At 44.2% G+C, this 22,704-nt stretch overlaps 1 protein-coding gene across 1 annotated transcript in view; it reads right to left on the reverse strand.

The window, feature by feature from the left end:
- Positions 1-22,704, reverse strand: part of ADAMTS14 (ADAM metallopeptidase with thrombospondin type 1 motif 14) — a 305,508-nt gene that overhangs the window by 80,250 nt on the left and 202,554 nt on the right. The window contains exon 12 of the mRNA XM_075347232.1: positions 546-721. Within this exon, the coding sequence (XP_075203347.1) occupies positions 546-721 (176 nt within the window). The remainder of the gene's footprint in view (positions 1-545; positions 722-22,704) is intronic.

Below are 22,704 nucleotides of genomic sequence, written 5' to 3' on the forward strand. Positions count from 1 at the left end.
AGAAAAAAAATATATATATTAGCCTATTTAGTCACCTAAAAAATGGCAATGGAACAATGTCACCTATAGTTTATTGGTGATATAAATAAATATAAAAGAATGATCCTCCATTTGACTGGAGCAGAAGTGATGGGATGGGGTCTTCAAACATCCAGGCACACATTACCCTGGTCAGCAACAGTTTAGTGACATCATGATCTCAAATACTCTCGACACATTTCGTAAAAAGATTTATCAGGGGAGTTATAGTAAAGAGAGACAGCCTGAATGTGCTGGGTAGGCAAGGACTGCAACAACTACTTGGCTGGTAAACAAAGCAACGAGCGGTACACAGTGAAATTAAAAACCCATCTGATCTTGAGGATGGATAGCATTTTTTATAAGCAATAGATTGCAAAGTTCTTATATTTTACAAGCATTCTGCAATTTTATCCAATTATGATGATGAGAAAACCCCTTAAATCGAGTAAAATGCTTATCAGAGGCATTGGATTACAACCCTTCAGATTATGGAACAATGACATGAACTTTTTAAGTTGTTTTACCATCATGATGTTCATAGGGAAGCCAAGTGTGCTTGGTGTTTTGGTGTGTGTAGTAAGAGTTTCGCTGTGAGCACTGCTGAGCCCGAAAATCCTCAAATGGCCCTCGACATTCTTCAGTGTTGCACATCTGATATTCATAGGTAGGACCTGGACAATCACGACCTCCATACGCTGGTCTTTAAAAAAAAAACATTAGATACATTTTAGTGGCCCTAGGTTATATTTATTTGTATTTTTTTCTCACAAAAACTATAATGCATCTAGGTCTAAAGATTCAAGTACCATTTGCACTTGGACGTCTTTATAATATTTATATTGTTGTGGATAGACACGGCACTTCTGTGTGGTAGGTGTTCAAGTAGTATCCAGTCCCGTATATAGCAAAGACCAAATACCCAAATATTGAAGAAACTGGAATTTCTGTCTAACATAGACCTTCATCAGCGTGCAGTGTAGATAGTCTACTCAGCTTGTTAGTGAAGTAGCGCTAATGTAGCTCACGGTGTTCATGTTTTAGCCACACAGCGGTGGACACCGTGAGCTACACCAGCTCTAATTTCACTCACAAGCTGAGCAGACTATCTACACTGCACACTGATGAAGGTCTATGTTAGACCGAAACGTCTGTTCTATATCTGGTCAAGCTTATTCAATAAAATACTAGTTTTTTCAACTATTTGAGTGCTTTATCATACTTATATTCTCATGCAGTATATTTTTATAGTATTGTATTTGTTAGGTTTTACGCAGAGTACTAGTCCACGGCCATGTACTGGGGCTGTGCAAAGTGATCTGTTCATCTCTACAGCGTATCTCCTAGAAATACTAAATATCAAATTCAGATCTGACATGTACGATACTGTAACTTAAGGCGTATATCTCATCACACCTTACCCTATTAATATGACATAGAACAAGAAAGGCAAAATTGCCACAAATTGAAGTAAAAAATATAATTCTTTATTAATCACATAATTTTATAAAAGACAATCATACAAAAAGGTGATACACAATTTATTAATTAAATTAAGAGGACCATATGGTGAGGACAAAGAATTGTCGGAAAACCTCCCCCAATTCTTTGTCCTCACCATATGGTTCTCTTAATTTAATTAATAAATTGTGTATCACCTTTTTGTATGATTGTCTTTTATATAATTATGTGATTAATAAAGAATTATATTTTTTATTATAATTTGTGGCAATTTTGCCTTTCTTGTTCTATGTAATATATTGGGTTATCCAATATTTGAGATCATGATTTCTCTACTTGTCCATGCTTTGAATATAATTTTCAACCTATGACAGTTGCTGCTATAATTTCCATTATCTGCTCATTATCCCTGTGGCCACCTGTATTGAGAAAGGTGACAATACCAGAGATATTGGTATCTGACTATACAAATATCTAAGTACAATTATGTTAATGTGCATGTTTGTAAATATTTTTTTTTATCTATAAAACAAGTGTAAAGGCCCAGTCACACACAATGACTTACCAGCGATCCCGAAAACGATGCGACCTGATAGGGATCGCAGGTAAGTTGCTGGGAGGTCGCTGGTGAGATGTCACAGTCAGATCTTACCAGCGATGCAGGAACAATACAGGTCGCAGTAGCGACCTGTATAACGATCTCAGCAGTCACTGTGACCCTGTCACACAGTGTCAAACACAGCGATGTGTCCTGCCCAGCAGGACATCACCTTTGAAGAAAATGGCCTGGACCATTCTGCAACGATTAGAGATCTCACAGCAGGGGCCTCATTGCTGGTAGATGTCACACATAACGAGATCGCTAACGGGATCGCTATTCCGATTCCGTGACTCAGCAGCGATCTCGCTAGTGATCTCGTTATGTGTGACGGTACCTTAATTGTGATTGTTGTTGCTTCAACAAAACCATTAGCATTCTATGAAGGTCTTTCATGATTTTGCAGGGCTGGATGTGATTCTGTCATTGGCACTAAATATGTAAGTCCATGCAGCGTCGGTCTGGCATGCCAGGGTAGTGGGGAAACCCCCGGTAGACTCCGACTTTTGTGTCAAACTAAGCTGTCCCGGCACCCTGCAGGGGCCCTCGCCAAGTGTATTAACATCACCTGCAGCCACGGATCCTTAGACCGTCGGGCCGCCGCAACAGGTGATGACACTGTATGCACTGCAGGCAGCAGTCAGATTATGACAGCGCCAGTAGCTACAGGGGGGGAGGGGGCGGTCCTGACCTGGAGGCACCCGGAGTTTATGAGCTGCAGTGCAGCAGGGGCAGAACAGAAGCTGCTTCTGAGAGGAAGAAGATGCATTCAGTGGTGGATCAGCAGGACCTGCGGTGATGTCATGCCCATGCGACCGTGTGGGAGAAGCCGGACAGGAGCTGCTGACCAATAAAAATGTGAGCACGATAATGAGGGATGAAAGGGGAACGGGGGGCAGGGTGAGTGGCATATGAGGTGTCTAGACTGTGACAGAGGGGTTTTAAGGGATACTGTGTGTACTAAATGGGGTTTTAGTGCGTTTGAGAGAGGGGTAATTTGGGGTACAGCCAGTCTGTCTGAGATATGCAGGGCATGAGGGTGCTTGGTGTGTGTGATTTGGGGGGTGCAGGGTGTGTGTGATTTGGAGGATGCTTGATGTCTGTGATTTGGGGGGTGCAGGGTGTGTGTGATTTGGAGGGTGCTTGGTATGTGTGATTTGGAAGCTGCAGGGTGTGTGTGATTTGGGGGGTGCAGGGTGTGTGTGATTTGGGGGTGCTGGGTGTGTGATTTGGGGGTGCAGGGTGTGTGCACCTGTCCCTGCTGCATGACATGAGTGCAGTCCATACAGTAACCATATATGAGTAGGGATTAGGGAAAGAGGGATAGCAGCACTCAGAGCATGGGATGGGATTGGGAAAGCTGGGTGCTGAGCTGAGAGAAAAAGGCTCTTTTCCTAATCACCCAGCCTTTCAGTGTTCTGATATCCATCTTGTCCTCAGCTTCCAGCTTTCCCACTCTCTGATATCATGGGAAAGCTGGATGCTGGGCTAAGAGAAAGAGGCTCTTTTCCTCATCACCCAGCCTTTCAGTGTTCTGATATCCATCTTGTCCTCAGCTCCCCAGTTCCCAGCTTTCCTATTCTCTGAAATCATGGGAAAGCTTGGTGCTGAGCTGAGAGAAAGAGGCTCTTTTCCTAATCACCCAGCCTTTCTATGTTTTGATATCCATCTTGTCTTTCGCTCCCCAGCTCCCAGCTTTCCCATTCTCTGATATCATGGGAAAGCTGAGTGCTGAAGACAAGATGGCTATCAGAACATAGAAAAACTGGGTGGTGAGGAAAAGAACCAAGTGTCCAGAGTAATTATCCTGTACCCCAAGTGTCTTATCCTGTACCGAGTATCAAGCGTCAGTATCCTGTAACCCCAGTGCCATGATCCTGTACCCCCAGTGCCAGTGTCATTATCCTGTACCCCAGTGTCAGTATCCAGTACCCCAGTGTCATTATCCTGTACCCCCAGTGTTATTATCCTGTACCCCTAGTGTCAGTGTTATTATCCTGTCCCCCCAGTGTCAGTGTCATTATTCTGTACCCTCAGTGTCAGTGTCATTATCCTGTACCCCCAGTGTTATTATCCTGTACCCCCAGTGTCATTATCCTGTCCCCTAAGTGTCATTATCCTGTCCCCCCAGTGTCAGTGTTGTTATCCTGTACCCCTAGTGTCAGTGTCATTATCCTGTCCCCCCAGTGTCAGTGTCATTATCCTGTACCCCTAGTGTCAGTGTCATTATCCTGTCCCCCCAGTGGCAGTGTCATTATCCTGTCCCCCCCCAGTGTCAGTGTCATTATCCTGTACCCCCAGTATCAGTGTCGTTATCCTGTACCCCTAGTGTCAGTGTCATGATCCTGTCCCCCAGTGTCAGTGTCATTATCCTGTCCCCCCTGTGGCAGTGTCATTATCCTGTACCTTCAGTGTCAGTGTCATTATCCTGTACCCCCAGTGTTATTATCCTGTACCCCCAGTGTCATTATCCTGTCCCCTCAGTGTCATTATCCTGTCCCCCCAGTGTCAGTGTCGTTATCCTGTACTCCTAGTGTCCTAGTGGAAAAAAGAATCACATTGGGCATGGGATTTGTAGAAATCCATCCACTGTGCTTGTGCTGTACAACGCAGCGTTTTGGATGCAGCTAAATCATGTTACATCCAACATGCTGCAAACACTGATCGTGGGCACACAGCCTTATAGGGGATTTCCCATATAGATGGCGGCATCGGTGGATTAATTTTAGTAATCTTTTCCATGTGAAGGTGCTGGATAACATTTTGCTTCTCTTTGAATATTATTTGGCTGATGGACTCGGTGGTTTTCCTAGGACAAAGAATGTCTCTGTGTAAGAAAAATTGTGACTGACTGTAAATAACAGATTCCATTATTAACTACAATAAATAAGATGCTACAAGAAATCCTGTGCTATCTGCAGGCACAGGACAGGGCTCTTCTGCGCACTGTAGAGTTTGCGAATAGGCGCACGTTATACTGAGAGAAGCCGAAAATGATCAAGTAATAAAAACGTTTATGGTAGCTATAGTGCGGGCCCCTAGAGGCAATTTCCCTGGTGAGCCCCTCACACCCAAGTCCGACCCTGAGTCCATGCCTAATGTATTGTGATATACAGTGGATATAAAAGGTTTACATTTCTGTGTTAAATGCCAGGATTTTTCATGGAAAAAAAAATCATACCATGAAGAATCATTTCAGAACTTTTTTCCACCTTTAATGTCACCCATAACCTGTACAATTCAATTGAGAAACAAAATGAAATCATTTTGAGTGGGAAAATAAAAATAAAAAATCTGAAATAATGTGGTTGCATAAGTGGGTATAATTGGAGATGCAATTGTTTTCAGAATTAGCCAATCACATATCATATATAAAGTTTAGATATTCTAGTAGTAGATGTTTTCTGGAGTTTTCTACCTGAGTGGGTAGAGTGGCAAGATGAAAGCTTCTTCTTACATAGAAAGTTTCAAGCCCAGCTATGTTTTGCCAAAACCTACATCATGTCTATTAAAAGCAGGTGGGAAAGTGTGTAATGGTCTGATGAGCTCAGGATAAACTTTTTAGCCTCAATTCCAAAAGTTATGTTTGGCACAAAATCAACACTGAGCATCACCAAAAGAACACCATACCTACGGTGAAGCATCGTGGAAGCAGCATTATACTTTGGGGCTATTTTTCAGTAGCTGGAACTGGAGTTAATTTTGAACAATTTCAGATATCGCAGATTTTGCATCAAAACCCTCAGGCCTTTGCTAAAAGTTAAAGATGAAGAGAAATTTCCCCTTTTCAACATAATATTGACCCTAAGCATAGCTTCAAATCAACAAAGAATGACTTTACCAGAAGAAAATTAAAGTTTTGAAATGGCCCAGCCAAAGCCAAGACCTGAATCTAATTGAAAGCTGTTGGTAACCTGAAGTGGGCACTGTACACAGGAGATGCTCCCACAATCTGACAGATTTGGAGAACTACTGCTAGAAAGACTCAACAAATTTTGCCAATTCTATATATACTAGGCCGATAGACTGTTAGCCAAAAGACTGAATGCTATCATAAATTTAAAAGGGACTTTAACACAGTTTTAGTTTATGGGTGTGCATATTTATGCAATCATCTTATTTTAGTTCTTTATTTTCTATATATACTCACGAAGAATTCAGTTTATTTTTTAATTAAATTGTACAGATCATGCACAACAATAAACTCATTTTATCAAGCGTGTGTAGAGTTTTTTACACTGAATAAAAATATAAACACAACACTTTTGATTTGATCCCAATTTTCTTGAGCTGAACTCTAAGATATGACTTTTTCTATGCACACAAAAGTTAGTGATCACTTCTACTGTGCCGAGATAATCCTTCTACCTCACAGGTGTGAGATATCAAGATGCTGATTAGACGGCATGATTATTGCACAGTTGTGTCTTAGGCTGGTCACAATAAAAGTCCACTCTAAAATTTGCAGTGTTAGCGGTACTTTACACGTTAGCGATGCCGAGCGGGATAGTACCTGCCCCCATCGTACATGCAATATCTGGTGTTTGCTGCCGTAATGAACATAATCGCTACGGCAGCTTCACACGCACATATCTGCTCGGCGACGTCGCTGTGACTTCCGAAATATCCCTTCTTCAAGGGGGAGGTGCATTCGGCGTCACAGCGACATCACCGCGACGTCACTAATTGGCCGGCCAATAGAAGCAGAGGGGCGGAGATGAGCGGGACATAACATCCCGCCCACCTTCTCCCGTCTGCATTGCCGTCGGGACGCAGGTAAGGAGATGTATGTTGCTCCTGCGGGTTTAAACACAGCGATGTGTGGATGCCAGATGGAGGTCTTGGGCTGGTGTGGTCACCCATGGTCTGAGGTTGTGAGGCCGGTTGGATGTACAACCAAGTTCTCTGAAACACCATTGGATATGGCTTATGGTACCAAAATGAACATTCAATTTACAGGCAACAGATCTAGTGAACATTCCTGCAGTCAGCATGCCAATTACATGCTACTTCCAAAACTTGTGACATCTGTAACATTTTGCTGTGTGATTAAAACTGCACATTTTAGAGTGGTCTTTTATTGTGCCCAGCCTAAGCACACATATGCAATAATCATGCTGTCTAATCAGCATCTTGATTTGCTACACCTGTGAGGTGGATGGATTATCTTGGCAAAGGAGAAGAGCTCACTAACACAGATTTAGACAAATTTGTGAACAATATTTTAGAGAAAAGGTCTTTTGTGCACATAGAAAAACCTTAGAGCAATAACAAAAGTGTTGCATTTATATTTTTATTCAGTTTCTATCCCCTCTATACAGAATCTGATGTATCATACTCAAATGGCAAAAGTTCAATTTGCTAAATTACAATAGAAAAGGTCTAGCATGAAGGCAAGTAATATACTATCTATATAAAGACTATGTTTTTTTTGTAGGTTGATGGATAATGAAATGCAATAGATTATATATATATATAGTTTGTTACATGTGTAAATTAATATATATCCATCATCAACCCTTTTCTTTCAGGCTCGGAGCTTCACAAAGCACTTGAGTTAGTAAACCGTGTTGTATGTACCTATAAAAATCAATATGTTCAACTCTCAATTGTCTTAAAATTTGAGTTTCTAAACCTTGTGATGACGTATGGCAGAATAAATGAGACAGTTACAAGAAGAAAAAGGAGAAATAACATCTGAGAAAAGTAGAAGCAGTTGAAACAGCAAATGATGGCTTTGAGCTATATTAACATTTGCCTTCAATAAATCACAACTTCTGAAAATTTATTGTTTTCCTATATGCCTTGTGCCAAGTCTGTGTTTATGTAATCTGAAAATACGGTGGAGAAAGAACAAAAAGAGCATACAGATGTGGCTTTGCTGAGGAGAAAGAACCACCAGAAGCATAACATATGTTTACATTACGCTGAGCTGGAATTTGAAAAATTACTCACAAGTGCTAGGCACACAAGCTAGGGATCTGGACCCCAAAACTGCACATATGAGCCTGACAGCCAACAATACCATGTAAGCACCTGCTGAGTCATACAGATTCCGAAATAAAATATTAAACTATTTCTCATTTCTCAATGGATTATCTGGAAGTCTTCTCAGAGTGGCATAGCAATGATCGGTTTATATATATTGCAGATGCCCTTGGAATGATTCTGGTATGCCTTAAAGAAATACACAGTGCAGAACTGTCAACGTAGAAATAATCATACTCCATACTCTAATAAAACAATGTCATTCATTGTTTAAAAAAAATAATTTTCAGTACAGCTCTGGTTACAAAACGGGAAAGAAAATGATCATGCAAATAATCAACTTCCGTCCTACTGTTCTGTATGACTGAATCCATTGAATACCAACCAAACTGTTCATAGTCTTTAGAGGATTTACAGTATATTACAAAAGTGAGTCACATTTTTGTAAATATTTTATTATATACTTTCATGGGACAACACTGAAGATTTGATATTTTGATACAATGTAAAGTAATCACTGAACTTGTAGAAAAAGAAGGGATCCAGCATCCGTGTTCCAATTGAATTAATGGATGCTGTATCCCTTCTTTTTCTACAAGTTCAGTGATTGCCTGCAGCCCGGTCTGGCTGTTTCCTGATCCCTGCACCGTTCCTCTTTGGTAGTTCTCCAGGTGGGTGAGCTGGTAATTTTTTTCTCTTATAATGTAAAGTAATCAGTATACAGTTTGTATAACAGTGTAAATTTGGTGTATCCTCTAAAGAACTCAACACAGAGCAATTATTGTCTAAACTGCTGGCAACAAAAGTGAGTACTCCTCTAATTGAAAATGGCCAAATTGTGCCCAATTAGCCATTTTCACTCCCAGGTGTCATGTGACTCATTAGTGTTACAAGGTGTCAGGTGTGAATGGAGAGCAGGTGTGTAATATTTGCTGTTATCGCTCACTCACACTCTCATACTGGTCACTGAAAGTTTATCATGGCACCACATGGCAAATAATTCTCTGAGGATCTGAAAAAAAGAATTGTTGCTCTACATAAAGATGGCCTAGGCTATAAGAAGATTGCCAACACCCTGAAACTCAGCTGCAGCGCAGTGGCCAACACGTTCCACTTACAACAGACCTGGCCATGGTCAACGAAAGAAGTTGAGTGCACATGCCCAGCATCATATCTAGAGGTTGTCTTTTCAAAAAAATGTAGCAGTGCTGCAAGCATTGCTGCAGAGTTTAAAGGGGTGGGGGTTAGTCTGTCAGTGCACAGACCATACGCGACACACTGCATCAAATTGGTCTGTGTGGCTATCATCCCAGAAGGAAACCTCTTATTAAGATGACAAACAAGAATGCCCACCAGCAGTTTGCTGAAGACAAGCAGACTGAGGACATGGATTACTGGAACCATGTCCTGTGGTCTGATGAGACCAAGATAAACTTATTTGGTTCAGATAGTGTCAAGTCTGTGTGGCAGCAACAAGGTGTGGAGCACAAAGACAATTGTATATTACCTACAGTCAGGCATGGTGGTGGGAGTGTCATGGTTGGGGGCTGCATGATGCTGCCAGCTGTGGGGAGTTACAGTTCACTGAGGGAATTATGAATGCCAACATTTACTGTGACACACTGAAGCAGAGCATGATCCATTAGCTTCAGAAAGTGAGCCGCAGGTCAGTATTCCAACAACTCAAAACAGACCCCCCCCCCCCCAAGACGACCATTGCCGTGCTAAAGAAACAAAGGCTAAAAGTGCTGAACTGACCAATTATGTCTCCAGACCTAAACCCTATTAGTCATCTGTGGGGCCTCCTCAATTGGAAGGCGGAGGAGCACAAGGTCTCTAACATCTAGTAGCTCCATGATGTCGCCATAGAGGCAGGGGTGGAATTCAAATTTTTAACAACAGGTTCTCTGTAAACCCCGCCCATTTGAAAACCACACCCATTATGTAACCACACCCATTTTGTTAGCCACACCCATTTTCACGCACTTTCCGCAACCAAAAAATCCAAGTAATTTAAAGTATAATCTCTTTTCCCTTCTTCCCCTTCTCTACCTTCACTTTCCTGTCCAGCACCAGTTGTTCCAGTCACTGCCATCATATTGTATTAAACGTTTTTTCTACAATTATTAAAAATTATTGCTAAAGGAGCCGTGCTAAAATTGGAACGGACAACCTTCCCCATATAGATCTCATCCCATGTGGCTGCTTTCCCCTACAGATCCCATCCCATGTGGTCTCTCCCCCCCTGCAGATCCCATCCCATGTGGTCTCTCCCCACCTGCAGATCCCATCCCATTATGGCCTCTTTCCCCCTACAGATCCCATCCCATGTGGTCTCTTTCCCCTGCAGATCCCATCCCATCATGGCCTCTTTCCCCCTGCAGATCCCATCCCATTATGGCCTCTTTCCCCTGCAGATCCCATCTCATTATGGCCTCTTTCCCCTGCAGATCCCATCCCATTATGGCCTCTTTCCCCTGCGGATCCCATCCCATTATGGCCTCTTTCCCCTGCAGATTCCATCCCATTATGGCCTCTTTCCCCCTGCAGATCCCATCTCATTATGGCCTCTTTCCCCTGCAGATCCCATCTCATTATGACCTCTTTCCCCAGCAGATCCCATCCCATTATGGCATCTTTCCCCCTGCAGATCCCATCCCATTATGGCCTCTTTCCCCCTGCAGATCCCATCCCATTATGGCCTCTTTCCCCAGCAGATCCCATCCCATTATGGCCTCTTTCCCCTGCAGATCCCATACCATTATGGCCTCTTTCCCCCTGCAGATCCCATCTCATTATGGCCTCTTTCCCCTGCAGATCCCATCTCATTATGGCCTCTTTCCCCTGCAGATCCCATCCCATTATGGCCTCTTTCCCCTGCAGATCCCATCTCATTATTAGAGTTGAGAGAGGTTCGCGGTTCGAGGTTCTCCAGTTCGCGGCTTGAGTGATTTTGGGGGCTGTTCTAGATCGAACTAGAACTCGAGCTTTTTGCTAAAGCTCGATAGTTCTAGATACGTTCGAGAACGGTTCTAGCAGCAAAAAGACAAGCTAATTACTAGCTGGCTTTCCGCTGTAATAGTGTAAGTCACTCTGTGACTCACACTATTATGAAATTTCAGTGTATAGTGTGCAGGAACAGCGCATTCAGATCACTGCTGTTTGGATAATGGCGATCGCCATTTTTTTTTTTTTTTCCTTGTCTTCCTTCCCTAAGCGCACGCGTGTAGTGGGGCGGGCCAGCATGTCAGCCAATCCCAGACACACACACAGCTAAGTGGACTTTTAGCCAGAGAAGCAACGGCATGTGTGATAGGATGTCCATGTCACATGTCCCTACATTATAAAAACGGACATTTTCCTCCAGCACGCCATTATCTGCCTTCTGCGTCTTGGTGTCAGTCACCGCTGGCGTAGCTCCTGTCTCCGATACAGCTGTGTACGCTCTATACACAGCGCTATACAGAATAGGGATAGAAGTTTCTTTCAGCCCTTGTAAGGGCTAATACCGGCAGGGTCAGAGCCATAGGTGACAGTCAGGGCCGTGAAAACAGATTTTAACAGCTACACAAGATGACAGCGTCTGTGTAGCTAAGGTCAGGGATTTCCTCGCTGCATTTCCCCCATAAGGAGGGATAGAAAGGGAGGCTTCCTTTTCTCTACCAAGACCCACAACCCTGCCACTGTACCCTCCAGCCCTTTGCACACTCAAACTCATTGTTACTAAGCCATTATACTAGAAAACACTGAGGAAACTTAGTGGCATCCTAAACATGGCTCTTGGACTTCTGTATTGTCCCACTAGTGCAAAGATATTTGCAGCACGTCTGCCTACATTGCACACTCAAACTCATTGTTACTAAGCCATTATACTAGCAAACACTGAGGAAACTTAGTGGCATCCTAAACGTGGCTGTTGGACTTTTGTATTGTCCCACTAGTGCAAAGATATTTGCAGTACGTCTGCCTGCATTGCACACTCAAACTCATTGTTATCAAGCCAGTATACTAGCAAACACTGAGGAAACTTAGTGGCATCCTAAAAGTGGCTGTAGGACTTCTGTATTGTCCCACTAGTGCAAAGATATTTGCAGCACGTCTGCCTGCATTGCACACTCAAACTCATTGTTACTAAGCCATTATACTAGCAAACACTGAGGAAACTTAGTGGCATCCTAAACGTGGCTGTTGGACTTCTGTATTGTCCCACTAGTGCAAAGATATTTGCAGCAAGTCTGCCTACATTGCACACTCAAACTCATTGTTACTAAGCCATTATACTAACAAACACTGAGGAAACTTAGTGGCATCCTAAACGTGGCTGTTGGACTTCTGTATTGTCCCACTAGTGCAAAGATATTTGCAGCACGTCTGCCTGCATTGCACACTCAAGCTCATTTGTTACTAAGCCATTATACTAGCAAAAACTGAGGAAACTTAGTGGCATCCTAAAAGTGGCTGTTGGACTTCTGTATTGTCCCACTAGTGCAAAGATATTTGCAGCACGTCTGCCTGCATTGCACACTCAAACTCATTGTTACTAAGCCATTATACTAGCAAACACTGAGGAAACTTAGTAGCATCCTAAACGTGGCTGTTGGACTTTTGTATTGTCCCACTAGTGCAAAGATATTTGCAGTACGTCTGCCTGCATTGCACACTCAAACTCATTGTTATTAAGCCAGTATACTAGCAAACACTGAGGAAACTTAGTGGCATCCTAAAAGTGGCTGTAGGACTTCTGTATTGTCCCACTAGTGCAAAGATATTTGCAGCACGTCTGCCTGCATTGCACACTCAAACTCATTGTTACTAAGCCATTATACTAGCAAACACTGAGGAAACTTAGTGGCATCCTAAACGTGGCTGTTGGACTTCTGTATTGTCCCACTAGTGCAAAGATATTTGCAGCACGTCTGCCTGCATTGCACACTCAAACTCATTGTTACTAAGCCATTATACTAACAAACACTGAGGAAACTTAGTGGCATCCTAAACGTGGCTGTTGGACTTCTGTATTGTCCCACTAGTGCAAAGATATTTGCAGCACGTCTGCCTGCATTGCACACTCAAGCTCATTTGTTACTAAGCCATTATACTAGCAAAAACTGAGGAAACTTAGTGGCATTCTAAAAGTGGCTGTTGGACTTCTGTATTGTCCCACTAGTGCAAAGATATTTGCAGCACGTCTGCCTGCATTGCACACTCAAAATCATGGTTACTAAGCCATTATACTAGCAAACACTGAGGAAACTTAGTGGCATCCTAAAAGTGGCTGTTGGACTTCTGTATTGTCCCACTAGTGCAAAGATATTTGCAGTACGTCTGCCTGCATTGCACACTCAAACTCATTGTTATTAAGCCAGTATACTAGCAAACACTGAGGAAACTTAGTGGCATCCTAAAAGTGGCTGTAGGACTTCTGTATTGTCCCACTAGTGCAAAGATATTTGCAGCACGTCTGCCTACATTGCACACTCAAACTCATTGTTACTAAGCCATTATACTAGCAAACACTGAGGAAACTTAGTGGCATCCTAAACGTTGCTGTTGGACTTCTGTATTGTCCCACTAGTGCAAAGATATTTGCAGCACGTCTGCCTGCATTGCACACTCAAACTCATTGTTACTAAGCCATTATACTAGCAAACACTGAGAAAACTTAGTGGCATCCTAAATGTGGCTGTTGGACTTCTGTATTGTCCCACTAGTGCAAAGATATTTGCAGCATGTCTGCCTGCATTGCACACTCAAGCTCATTTGTTACTAAGCCATTATACTAGCAAACACTGAGGACACTTAGTGGCATCCTAAACGTGGCTGTTGGACTTCATTATTGTCCCACTAGTGCAATGATATTTGCAGCACGTCTGCCTGCATTGCACACTCAAACTCATTGTTACTAAGCCATTATACTAGCAAACACTGAGTGAACTTAGTGGCATCCTAAAAGTGGCTGTTGGACTTCTGTATTGTCACACTAGTGCAAAGATATTGGCAGCACGTCTGCCTGCATTGCACACTCAAACTCATTGTTACTAAGCCATTATACTAGCAAACACTGAGGAAACTTAGTGGCATCCTAAAAGTGGCTGTTGGACTTCTGTATTGTCACACTAGTGCAAAGATATTTGCAGCACGTCTGCCTGCATTGCACACTCAAACTCATTGTTACTAAGCCATTATACTAGCAAACACTGAGGAAACTTAGTGGCATCCTAAACGTGGCTGTTGGACTTCTGTATTGTCCCATTAGTGCAAAGATATTTCCAGCACGTCTGCCTGCATTGCACACTCAAACTCATTGTCACTAAGCCATTATACTAGCAAACACTGAGGAAATTTAGTGGCATCCTAAAAGTGGCTGTTGGACTTCTGTATTGTCCCACTAGTGCAAAGATATTTGAGGAACGTCTGACTGCATTGCACACTCAAACTCATTTGTTACTAAGCCATTATACTAGCAAACACTGAGGAAACTTAGTGGCATCCTAAACGTGGCTGTTGGACTTCTGTATTGTTCCACTAGTGCAAAGATATTTGCAGCACGTCTGCCTGCATTGCACACTCAAACTCATTGTTACTAAGCCATTATACTAGCAAACTATGCTGCCAGTTTAAGGGCCGTAGTTGCATTGTCAGGGATAATTATTGTTATTCTGCTGTTAATAAAGCTAGAACACCGCTGAAATCTACACCACCTCTCAATTTTTACTACCACCTTTTAAGAGCACAATCTTGTCGCAATCAAAATGAGTGGCAAAATGACAGATGCTGGTGGAAAGGGGAAGAGGCGTGTTGGAAAAGGAAAAAAAGGGTTTGTCCGTGGGGAAGGTGGCAAAGCTCCATTAACATCTGCTGAAGATAGACCATCTTCCAGCAAAAGTAAGATGTCTACTACTTACCGTGGACAAACCGATGTGCTCCCTTTTTTACGGACACGAACAACTGGAACAAAGGTAGATGATGGCCAAGAAAGGAAAATGCTTGAATGGATCTCAAGTGGTCCAACAAGTGCCCTCTCCGCCACCTCAACTACCGCATCCAAAAAACACCAGTCCTCTGAGTTGTCAGCTTAATCACACTTGCATTCTCCCAGCTCTGAAGTCTCCATCCGCCCTGCACAGTATGGTGGAACTGAGATGGCTGAGTCTGCAGAGCTGTTCAGTTACACTATAGCCTGGGAATCAGAGGTCAGCTCCCAAGCTACAGTGAGTACAGACCAGGAAATGGTCTGCAGTGATGCCCAGAACCTTTGTGACTCTGATTCAGGCCGTGAGGACCAAGTTTCTGAGCATAATGTTGACCCTTTTTCACAAACTGTAACACCTGTTGTTATAGACAATGAGGAACATACTGATGACGATGAGACGCAGATACCAGATTGGGATGACAACTTAAATTTTCAGTCAGGGGAAGAAGAGGCTCGGTCTGAGGGTGAGGGGAGTGCAAACACAACAATTGATGAGGAAGTTCTAGATCCCACCTACTGTCAACCCACAGTCAGGCACTCGAGGAGGTCAACAGAGGCAGTGGAGGAGGATGCAACCGACAACGAAGTTACCTTGTGCCTTCCTGTACAGAGTCTGCATCAACAAGAGAAAAGAATGTGCGAAAAAAGTGGGATCACCACAATGAATAAATATACAAAAATATCTTTATTATAGAAATAGGCACAAATACCAACAACCAATTAAAATCAATTAAAAAAGCAAAACAGCTTATGGGAAACACACATACTAAGAGTGCCAATGGTCTGACACCCAAAGAATACCTCACACCCTCAAAGAGCCCCAACCCCACAAACATGTAATAATGCAATGATTTAAGACACAGTGTCCATAAACTGGGACCACCAAAAAAGCAGATGGAAAATGCAAAATCAATCAGACAGATCAGAGTCCCAGTAGATGCCGTGGTGGTTTGGCAATGCAGCAATATCGCCACCAATAAACATGATTTAAAGCAAAAATAGCCCATACAATACCACCTACGGATGGACACACAGCGGGGTGCAGGCAAGGGGTAGAGGGGTGAGGTATGAGCCCCACGCGTATCGCTACAAACAAGGTGTAGCTTCCTCAGGGGAGATGTCCATGTTTATTGGTGGCGATATTGCTGCATTGCCAAACCACCACGGCATCTACTGGGACTCTGATCTGTCTGATTGATTTTGCATTTTCCATCTGCTTTTTTGGTGGTCCCAGTTTATGGACACTGTGTCTTAAATCATTGCATTATTATATGTTTGTGGGGTTGGGGCTCTTTGAGGGTGTGAGGTATTCTTTGGGTGTCAGACCATTGGCACTCTTAGTATGTGTGTTTCCCATAAGCTGTTTTGCTTTTTTAATTGATTTTAATCGGTTGTTGGTATTTGTGCCTATTTCTATAATAAAGATATTTTTGTATATTTATTCATTGTGGTGATCCCACTTTTTTCGCACATTCTTTTCTCTTGTTGATGCATACTAGTTCCCTAATGTGCTAAGTGGCTTTGATCCCCTCATATTGTTCATTAATCTGTTTTGGTGCCCTCCCCTCCCACTGTTGTACACATATTCCTGTACAGAGTCGGAGCACTGGTAGCACGTCTACAACTGCATCCTCAGCCACCACTCTGCCTCTGAGCACTAGTCGGGGGGGCTCAGCAGGTCGCATGCCCTCTAAGCCTTGCCTAGCCTGGTCCTTTTTTGACATAGCAAAAGATCGGCCAAATTATGTGATCTGTAAAATTTGTCGTGATTCTGTTAGTAGAGGGAAAAACCTCAGCAGTTTGACAACTTCTTCCATGAATCGTCACATGAATAAATATCATATGTCCCAGTGGGAAGCTCACCGTGCTGCAATGCGGCCTAGCGGAGCGAACCATCCACCGCCTGCCCCTTACAGTGCATCCGCGTGCTCTTCATCTTCTAGGACTGTGGGGACAGCTGTCACACCTGGTTTTCCACGCACAACTTCCACCACTGTAACCGCAACAGGCAGTTTGCTTGGTAGGTCGTCAGTTGGTTTGGAAGGGGAAACATGTGCGTGTGTACAGCTCTCTCAGACATCGATAGCACCAACGTTGGATGAAGGCAACATCATGTCTACGCCTGCACTTTCCTCACAAACCTGCATTTTTCCAGGGACACCCTACTCAACACCGTCTACACACAGCAGCCAGATCTCTGTCCCTCAGATGTGGACAAATAAAAGGCCATTTCCTGCGACCCATGACAAAGCTAAGAGGTTGACTTTATCCCTCTGTAAGCTCTTGGCTACCGAAATGCTGCCTTTCCACCTGGTGGACACACAGGATTTTAGAGACCTTATGTCTGTTGCTGTGCCCCAGTACCAGATGCCCAGTCGCCACTACTTCTCTAAGAAAGGTGTGCCTGCGCTACACCAGCATGTCGCACACAACATCACTGCTTCCTTGAGAAACTCTGTGTGTGAATGGGTGCATTTCACCACCGATACTTGGACCAGTAAGCATGGACAGGGACGTTACATGTCGCTGACTGGGCACTGGGTAACTATGGTGATAGATGGTGAAGGGTCTGCTGCACAAGTCTTGCCGTACCCACGACTTGTGTGTCAATCCTCTATCTGTCCAAGTTCCGCCACTGCTTCTGCCTCCTCCACCTCATCTGGGTCCTCCACCTCCGCCCCAAGCCTGCCTGGTCAGGCCACCAGCGTTCTCACTGTGCAGAAGGAATCACGCACCCTCATTACTATGCTGGCAGCAGAGCGCAATGGCATCAGGCGGTCTTTAGCTTGACATGTCTTGGAAATAGGAGTCACACAGCGGCTGAGTTGTGGGCAGCTCTGCGGTCCGAGTTTAATAAATGGTTGTCTCCACTCAACCTGCAGCCTGGTAAGGCCGTGTGTGACAATGCTGCAATCCTGGGTGCAGCCCTTCGCCTGGGCAAGGTGACACACGTGCCTTGTATGGCTCATGTGTTGAACCTTGTTGTCCAGCAATTTATAACACACTATCCCGGCCTAGATGGCCTTCTGACCAGGGCACGAAAACTGTCTGCTCACTTCCGCCATTCAACCGCCGCAGCTGAGCGACTTGCATCGCTCCAGAAGTCTTTCGGCCTGCCGGTTCATCGCCCGAAATGCGATGTGGCGACACGCTGGAATTCAACTCTCCACATGTTACAGCGACTGTGGCAGCACCGCCGAGCCCTGGTGCAATACATCATGACATATAGCCTGGGCCAACGAGATGCAGAGGTAGGGCAGATCACCCTGATGGAGTGGTCTCAGATCAAGGACCTATGCACCCTTCTGCACAGTTTCGACATGGCGACGAATATGTTTAGCGCTGACAATGCCATTATCAGCATGACAATTCCAGTCATTTACATGCTGGAGCACACGCTAAACACTATTCCGAGTCAGGGGGTGGGACAACAGGAAGGGGAGGAACTACAGGAGGATTCATATGCGCAAGACACAACAACATCACCAAGGTTCAGACGTTCATCATCACCAACGCGGCCGGCATAGGACCATGGGGGACAGGGATCAACAAGGGCGCATGGTAGCAGGCGAGATGTTGAGGAAGGTGCAGGAGGACATGAAGAAATGGAGGACGAACTGTCCATGGACATGGAAGACTCAGTGGATGGGGGAGACCTTGGTCAAATTTCAGTTGAAAGAGGTTGGGGGGAGATGTCAGAGGAAGAAAGAACGGTTAGCACCTCTATGCCACAAACACAGCGTGGACTTGGTCCGCATGGCTGCGCAAGACACATGAGCGCCTTCTTGCTGCACTACCTCCAACATGACCCTCGTATTGTCAAAATTAGAAGTGATGATGACTACTGGCTTGCACACTATTAGATCCCCGGTACAAGTCCAAATTTTGTGACATAATTCCAGCCATAGAAAGGGACGCACGTATGCAGGAGTATCAGCAGAAGCTGTTACTCGATCTTAGCTCGGCTTTTCCACCAAACAACCGTGCAGGTGCAGGGAGTGAATCTCCCAGTTGTAACTTGACAAAAATGGGACGGTCTCGTCATCTTCAACAGTCTACCCGTACCAGTAGCACCGTATCTGGTGCTGGTAACAGCAATTTTATTGAATCTTTTCATAATTTTTTTAGACCGTCCTTTGCAAGGCCACCAGAGACAACAAGTCTGACACATAGTCAACGGCTGGAGAGGATGATACAGGAGTATCTCCAAATGAACATCGATGCCATGACTTTGCAAATGGAGCCTTGCTCATTTTGGGCTTCAAATCTTGAAAAATGGCCAGAGCTCTCAACTTACGCCTTGGAGATTTTGTCGTGTCCAGCTGCCAGCGTTGTCTCTGAACGTGTCTTCAGTGCTGCTGGGTGTGTGCTGACAGATAAGCGCACGCGTCTGTCCAGTGACAATGTGGACAGACTAACGTTCATCAAAATGAACAAGTCATGGATTCACAAGGAATTTACTACCCCTGTGTCATCCTGGGGAGAGTAAATGCTTGTGGATTTGGAATGTGCTTGATGCAAATCAAAACATCCTGTTTGCAACTAGGGCACAAGTGCTGCCACTGATGGGGTGTCTGTGTGGCCCAATTTTTGGGAAAAAAGGGAGACTCCGCTTGGAGTAACCCTTGCTTGCTGTGTTTTTAAAAATGATCCAAGATGAACAGAGCTGGGATCAGGAAAGACTTTGCTACCTACCCCGGTGTCATCCTGGGGACGGTTAAGTATGGCGTATTTTTGAATGTGCTTGATGCAAATCTAGCTGTGAAGTGTACAACTGGGGCACAAGTGCTGCCACTGAATGGGTGGGTGTGTGTGGGGCCCAATTTTTGGAAAAAAAAGGAGACTCCGCTTGGAGTAACCCTTGCTTGCTGTGTTTTTTAAAAGGAGCCAAGATGAACAAGTCATGGTTCAGCAAAGACTTTGCTACCTACCCCGGGGTCATCCTGGGGACAGTTAAGTATGGTGTATTTTTGAATGTGCTTGATGCAAATCTAGCTGTGAAGTGTACAACTGGGGCACAAATGCTGCCACTGAATGGGTGGGTGTGTGTGGGGCCCAATTTTTGGAAAAAAGGGAGACTCCGCTTGGAGTAACCCTTGCTTGCTGTGTTGTTAAAAATGATCCAAGATGAACAGAGCTGGGATCAGGAAAGACTTTGCTACCTACCCCGGTGTCATCCTGGGGACGGTTAAATATGGCGTATTTTTGAATGTGCTTGATGCAAATCTAGCTGTGAAGTGTACAACTGGGGTACAAGTGCTGCCACTGAATGGGTGGGTGTGTGTGGGGCCCAATTTTTGGAAAAAAGGGAGACTCCGCTTGGAGTAACCCTTGCTTACATTCTTTTTTAAAAGGAGCCAAGATGAACAAGTCATGGTTCAGCAAAGACTTTGCTACCTACCCCGGGGTCATCCTGGGAACGGTTAAGTATGGCGTATTTTTGAATGTGCTTGATGCAAATCTAGCTGTGAAGTGTACTACTGGGGCACAAGTGCTGCCACTGAATGGGGGGGCGTGTGTGGGGCCCAATTTTTGGAAAAAAGGGAGACTCCGCTTGGAGTAACCCTTGCTTACATTGTTTTTTAAAAGGAGCCAAGATGAACAGAGCTGGGATCAGGAAAGACTTTGCTACCTACCCCGGTGCAATCCTGAGGACGGAAAAGGATGGCGTAATTTTGAATGTGCTTGATGCAAATCTACCTGTGAAGTGTACAACTGGGGCACAAGTGCTGCCACTGAAGGGGTGGTGTGTGTGTGTGTGGCCCAATTTTTGGAAAAAAGGGAGAACTCCGTTTGGAGTCACCTTGTGGTGTTTTACATGATTTTAATAGGGCGTGCCATGCCTATATCTGTGTCTCCTCCTCTTTTTCCTTGTCCAGCTCTTTTGTTTTTGCATGAGTATACAGTGCCTACAAGTAGTATTCAGATTTAGCAGGTTTGATAAGATGCAAATAAGTTAGATCCTGCAAACTTCAAACAAGAGCAGGATTTATTAACAGATGCATAAATCTTACAAACCAACAAGTTATGTTGCTCAGTTAAATTTTAATAAATTTTCAACATAAAAGTGTGGGTCAATTATTATTCAACCCCTAGGTTTAATATTTTGTGGAATAACCCTTGTTTGCAATTACAGCTAATAATCGTCTTTTATAAGACCTGATCAGGCCGGCACTGGTCTCTGGAGTTATCTTGGTCCACTCCTCCATGCAGATCTTCTCCAAGTTATCTAGGTTCTTTGGGTGTCTCATGTGGACTTTAATCTTGAGCTCCTTCCACAAGTTTTCAATTGGGTTAAGGTCAGGAGACTGACTGGGCCACTGCAACACCTTGATTTTTTCCCTCTTGAACAAGGCCTTGGTTTTCTTGGCTGTGTGCTTTGGGTCGTTGTCTTGTTGGAAGATGAAATGATGACCCATCTTAAGATCCTTGATGGAGGAGCGGAGGTTCTTGGCCAAATCTCCAGGTAGGCCGTGCTATCCATCTTCCCATAGATGCGGACCAGATGGCCAGGCCCCTTGGCTGAGAAACATCCCCACAGCATGATGCTGCCACCACCATGCTTGACTGTAGGGATGGTATTCGTGGGGTCGTATGCAGTGCCATCCATTCTCAAAACGTCACGTGTGTGGTTGGCACCAAAGATCTCGATCTTGGTCTCATCAGACCAGAGAACCTTGAACCAGTCTGTCTCAGAGTCCTCCAAGTGATCATGAGCAAACTGTAGACGAGCCTTGACATGACGCTTTGAAAGTAAAGGTACCTTACGGGCTCGTCTGGAACGGAGACCATTGCGGTGGAGTACGTTACTTATGGTATTGACTGAAACCAATGTCCCCACTGCCATTAGATCTTCCCGGAGCTCCTTCCTTGTTGTCGTTGGGTTAGCCTTGACTCTTCGGACAAGCCTGGCCTCGGCACGGGTGGAAACTTTCAAAGGCTGTCCAGGCCGTGGAAGGCTTACAGTAGTTCCATAAGCCTTCCACTTCCGGATGATGCTCCCAACAGTGGAGACAGGTAGGCCCAACTCCTTGGAAAGGGTTTTGTACCCCTTGCCAGCCTTGTGACCCTCCACAATCTTGTCTCTGATGGCCTTGGAATGCTCCTTTCTCTTTCCCATGTTGACCAAGTATGAGTGCTGTTCACAAGTTTGGGGAGGGTCTTAATTAGTCAGAAAAGGCTGGAAAAAGAGATAATTAATCCAAACATGTGAAGCTCATTGTTCTTTGTGCCTGAAATACTTCTTAATACTTTAGGTGAAACAAACAGAATTCTTGTGGTTTGAGGGGTTGAATAATAAATGACCCTCTGAATAAACTTTTCACAATTTAAAAAAAAAAAATAAAAAAAGAAATAACATTCTTTTTTGCTGCAGTGCATTTCACACTTCCAGGCTGATCTACAGTCCACATTTCACAATGCCAAGTTAATTCCGAATGTGTAAACCTGCTAAATCTGCAGGGGGTTGAATACTACTTGTATGTAGGCACTGTATGTCCTTGTCACTTTCCCATGTGTTTGTGTTGTGTTGTGAATTGTTTGTCACCTTTTGGACACCTTTGAGGGTGTTTTCTAGGTGTTTTTATGTGTTTGTGATTGCCTGCCATTGTTTCCTATGCGGTTCGAGTTCGGTTCGTCGAACGTTCGCCGAACTGAACTCGAACGA

Source organism: Anomaloglossus baeobatrachus, chromosome 5 (assembly GCF_048569485.1).
Source record: "Anomaloglossus baeobatrachus isolate aAnoBae1 chromosome 5, aAnoBae1.hap1, whole genome shotgun sequence".
NCBI classification, from domain to species: Eukaryota; Metazoa; Chordata; class Amphibia; order Anura; family Aromobatidae; genus Anomaloglossus; species Anomaloglossus baeobatrachus.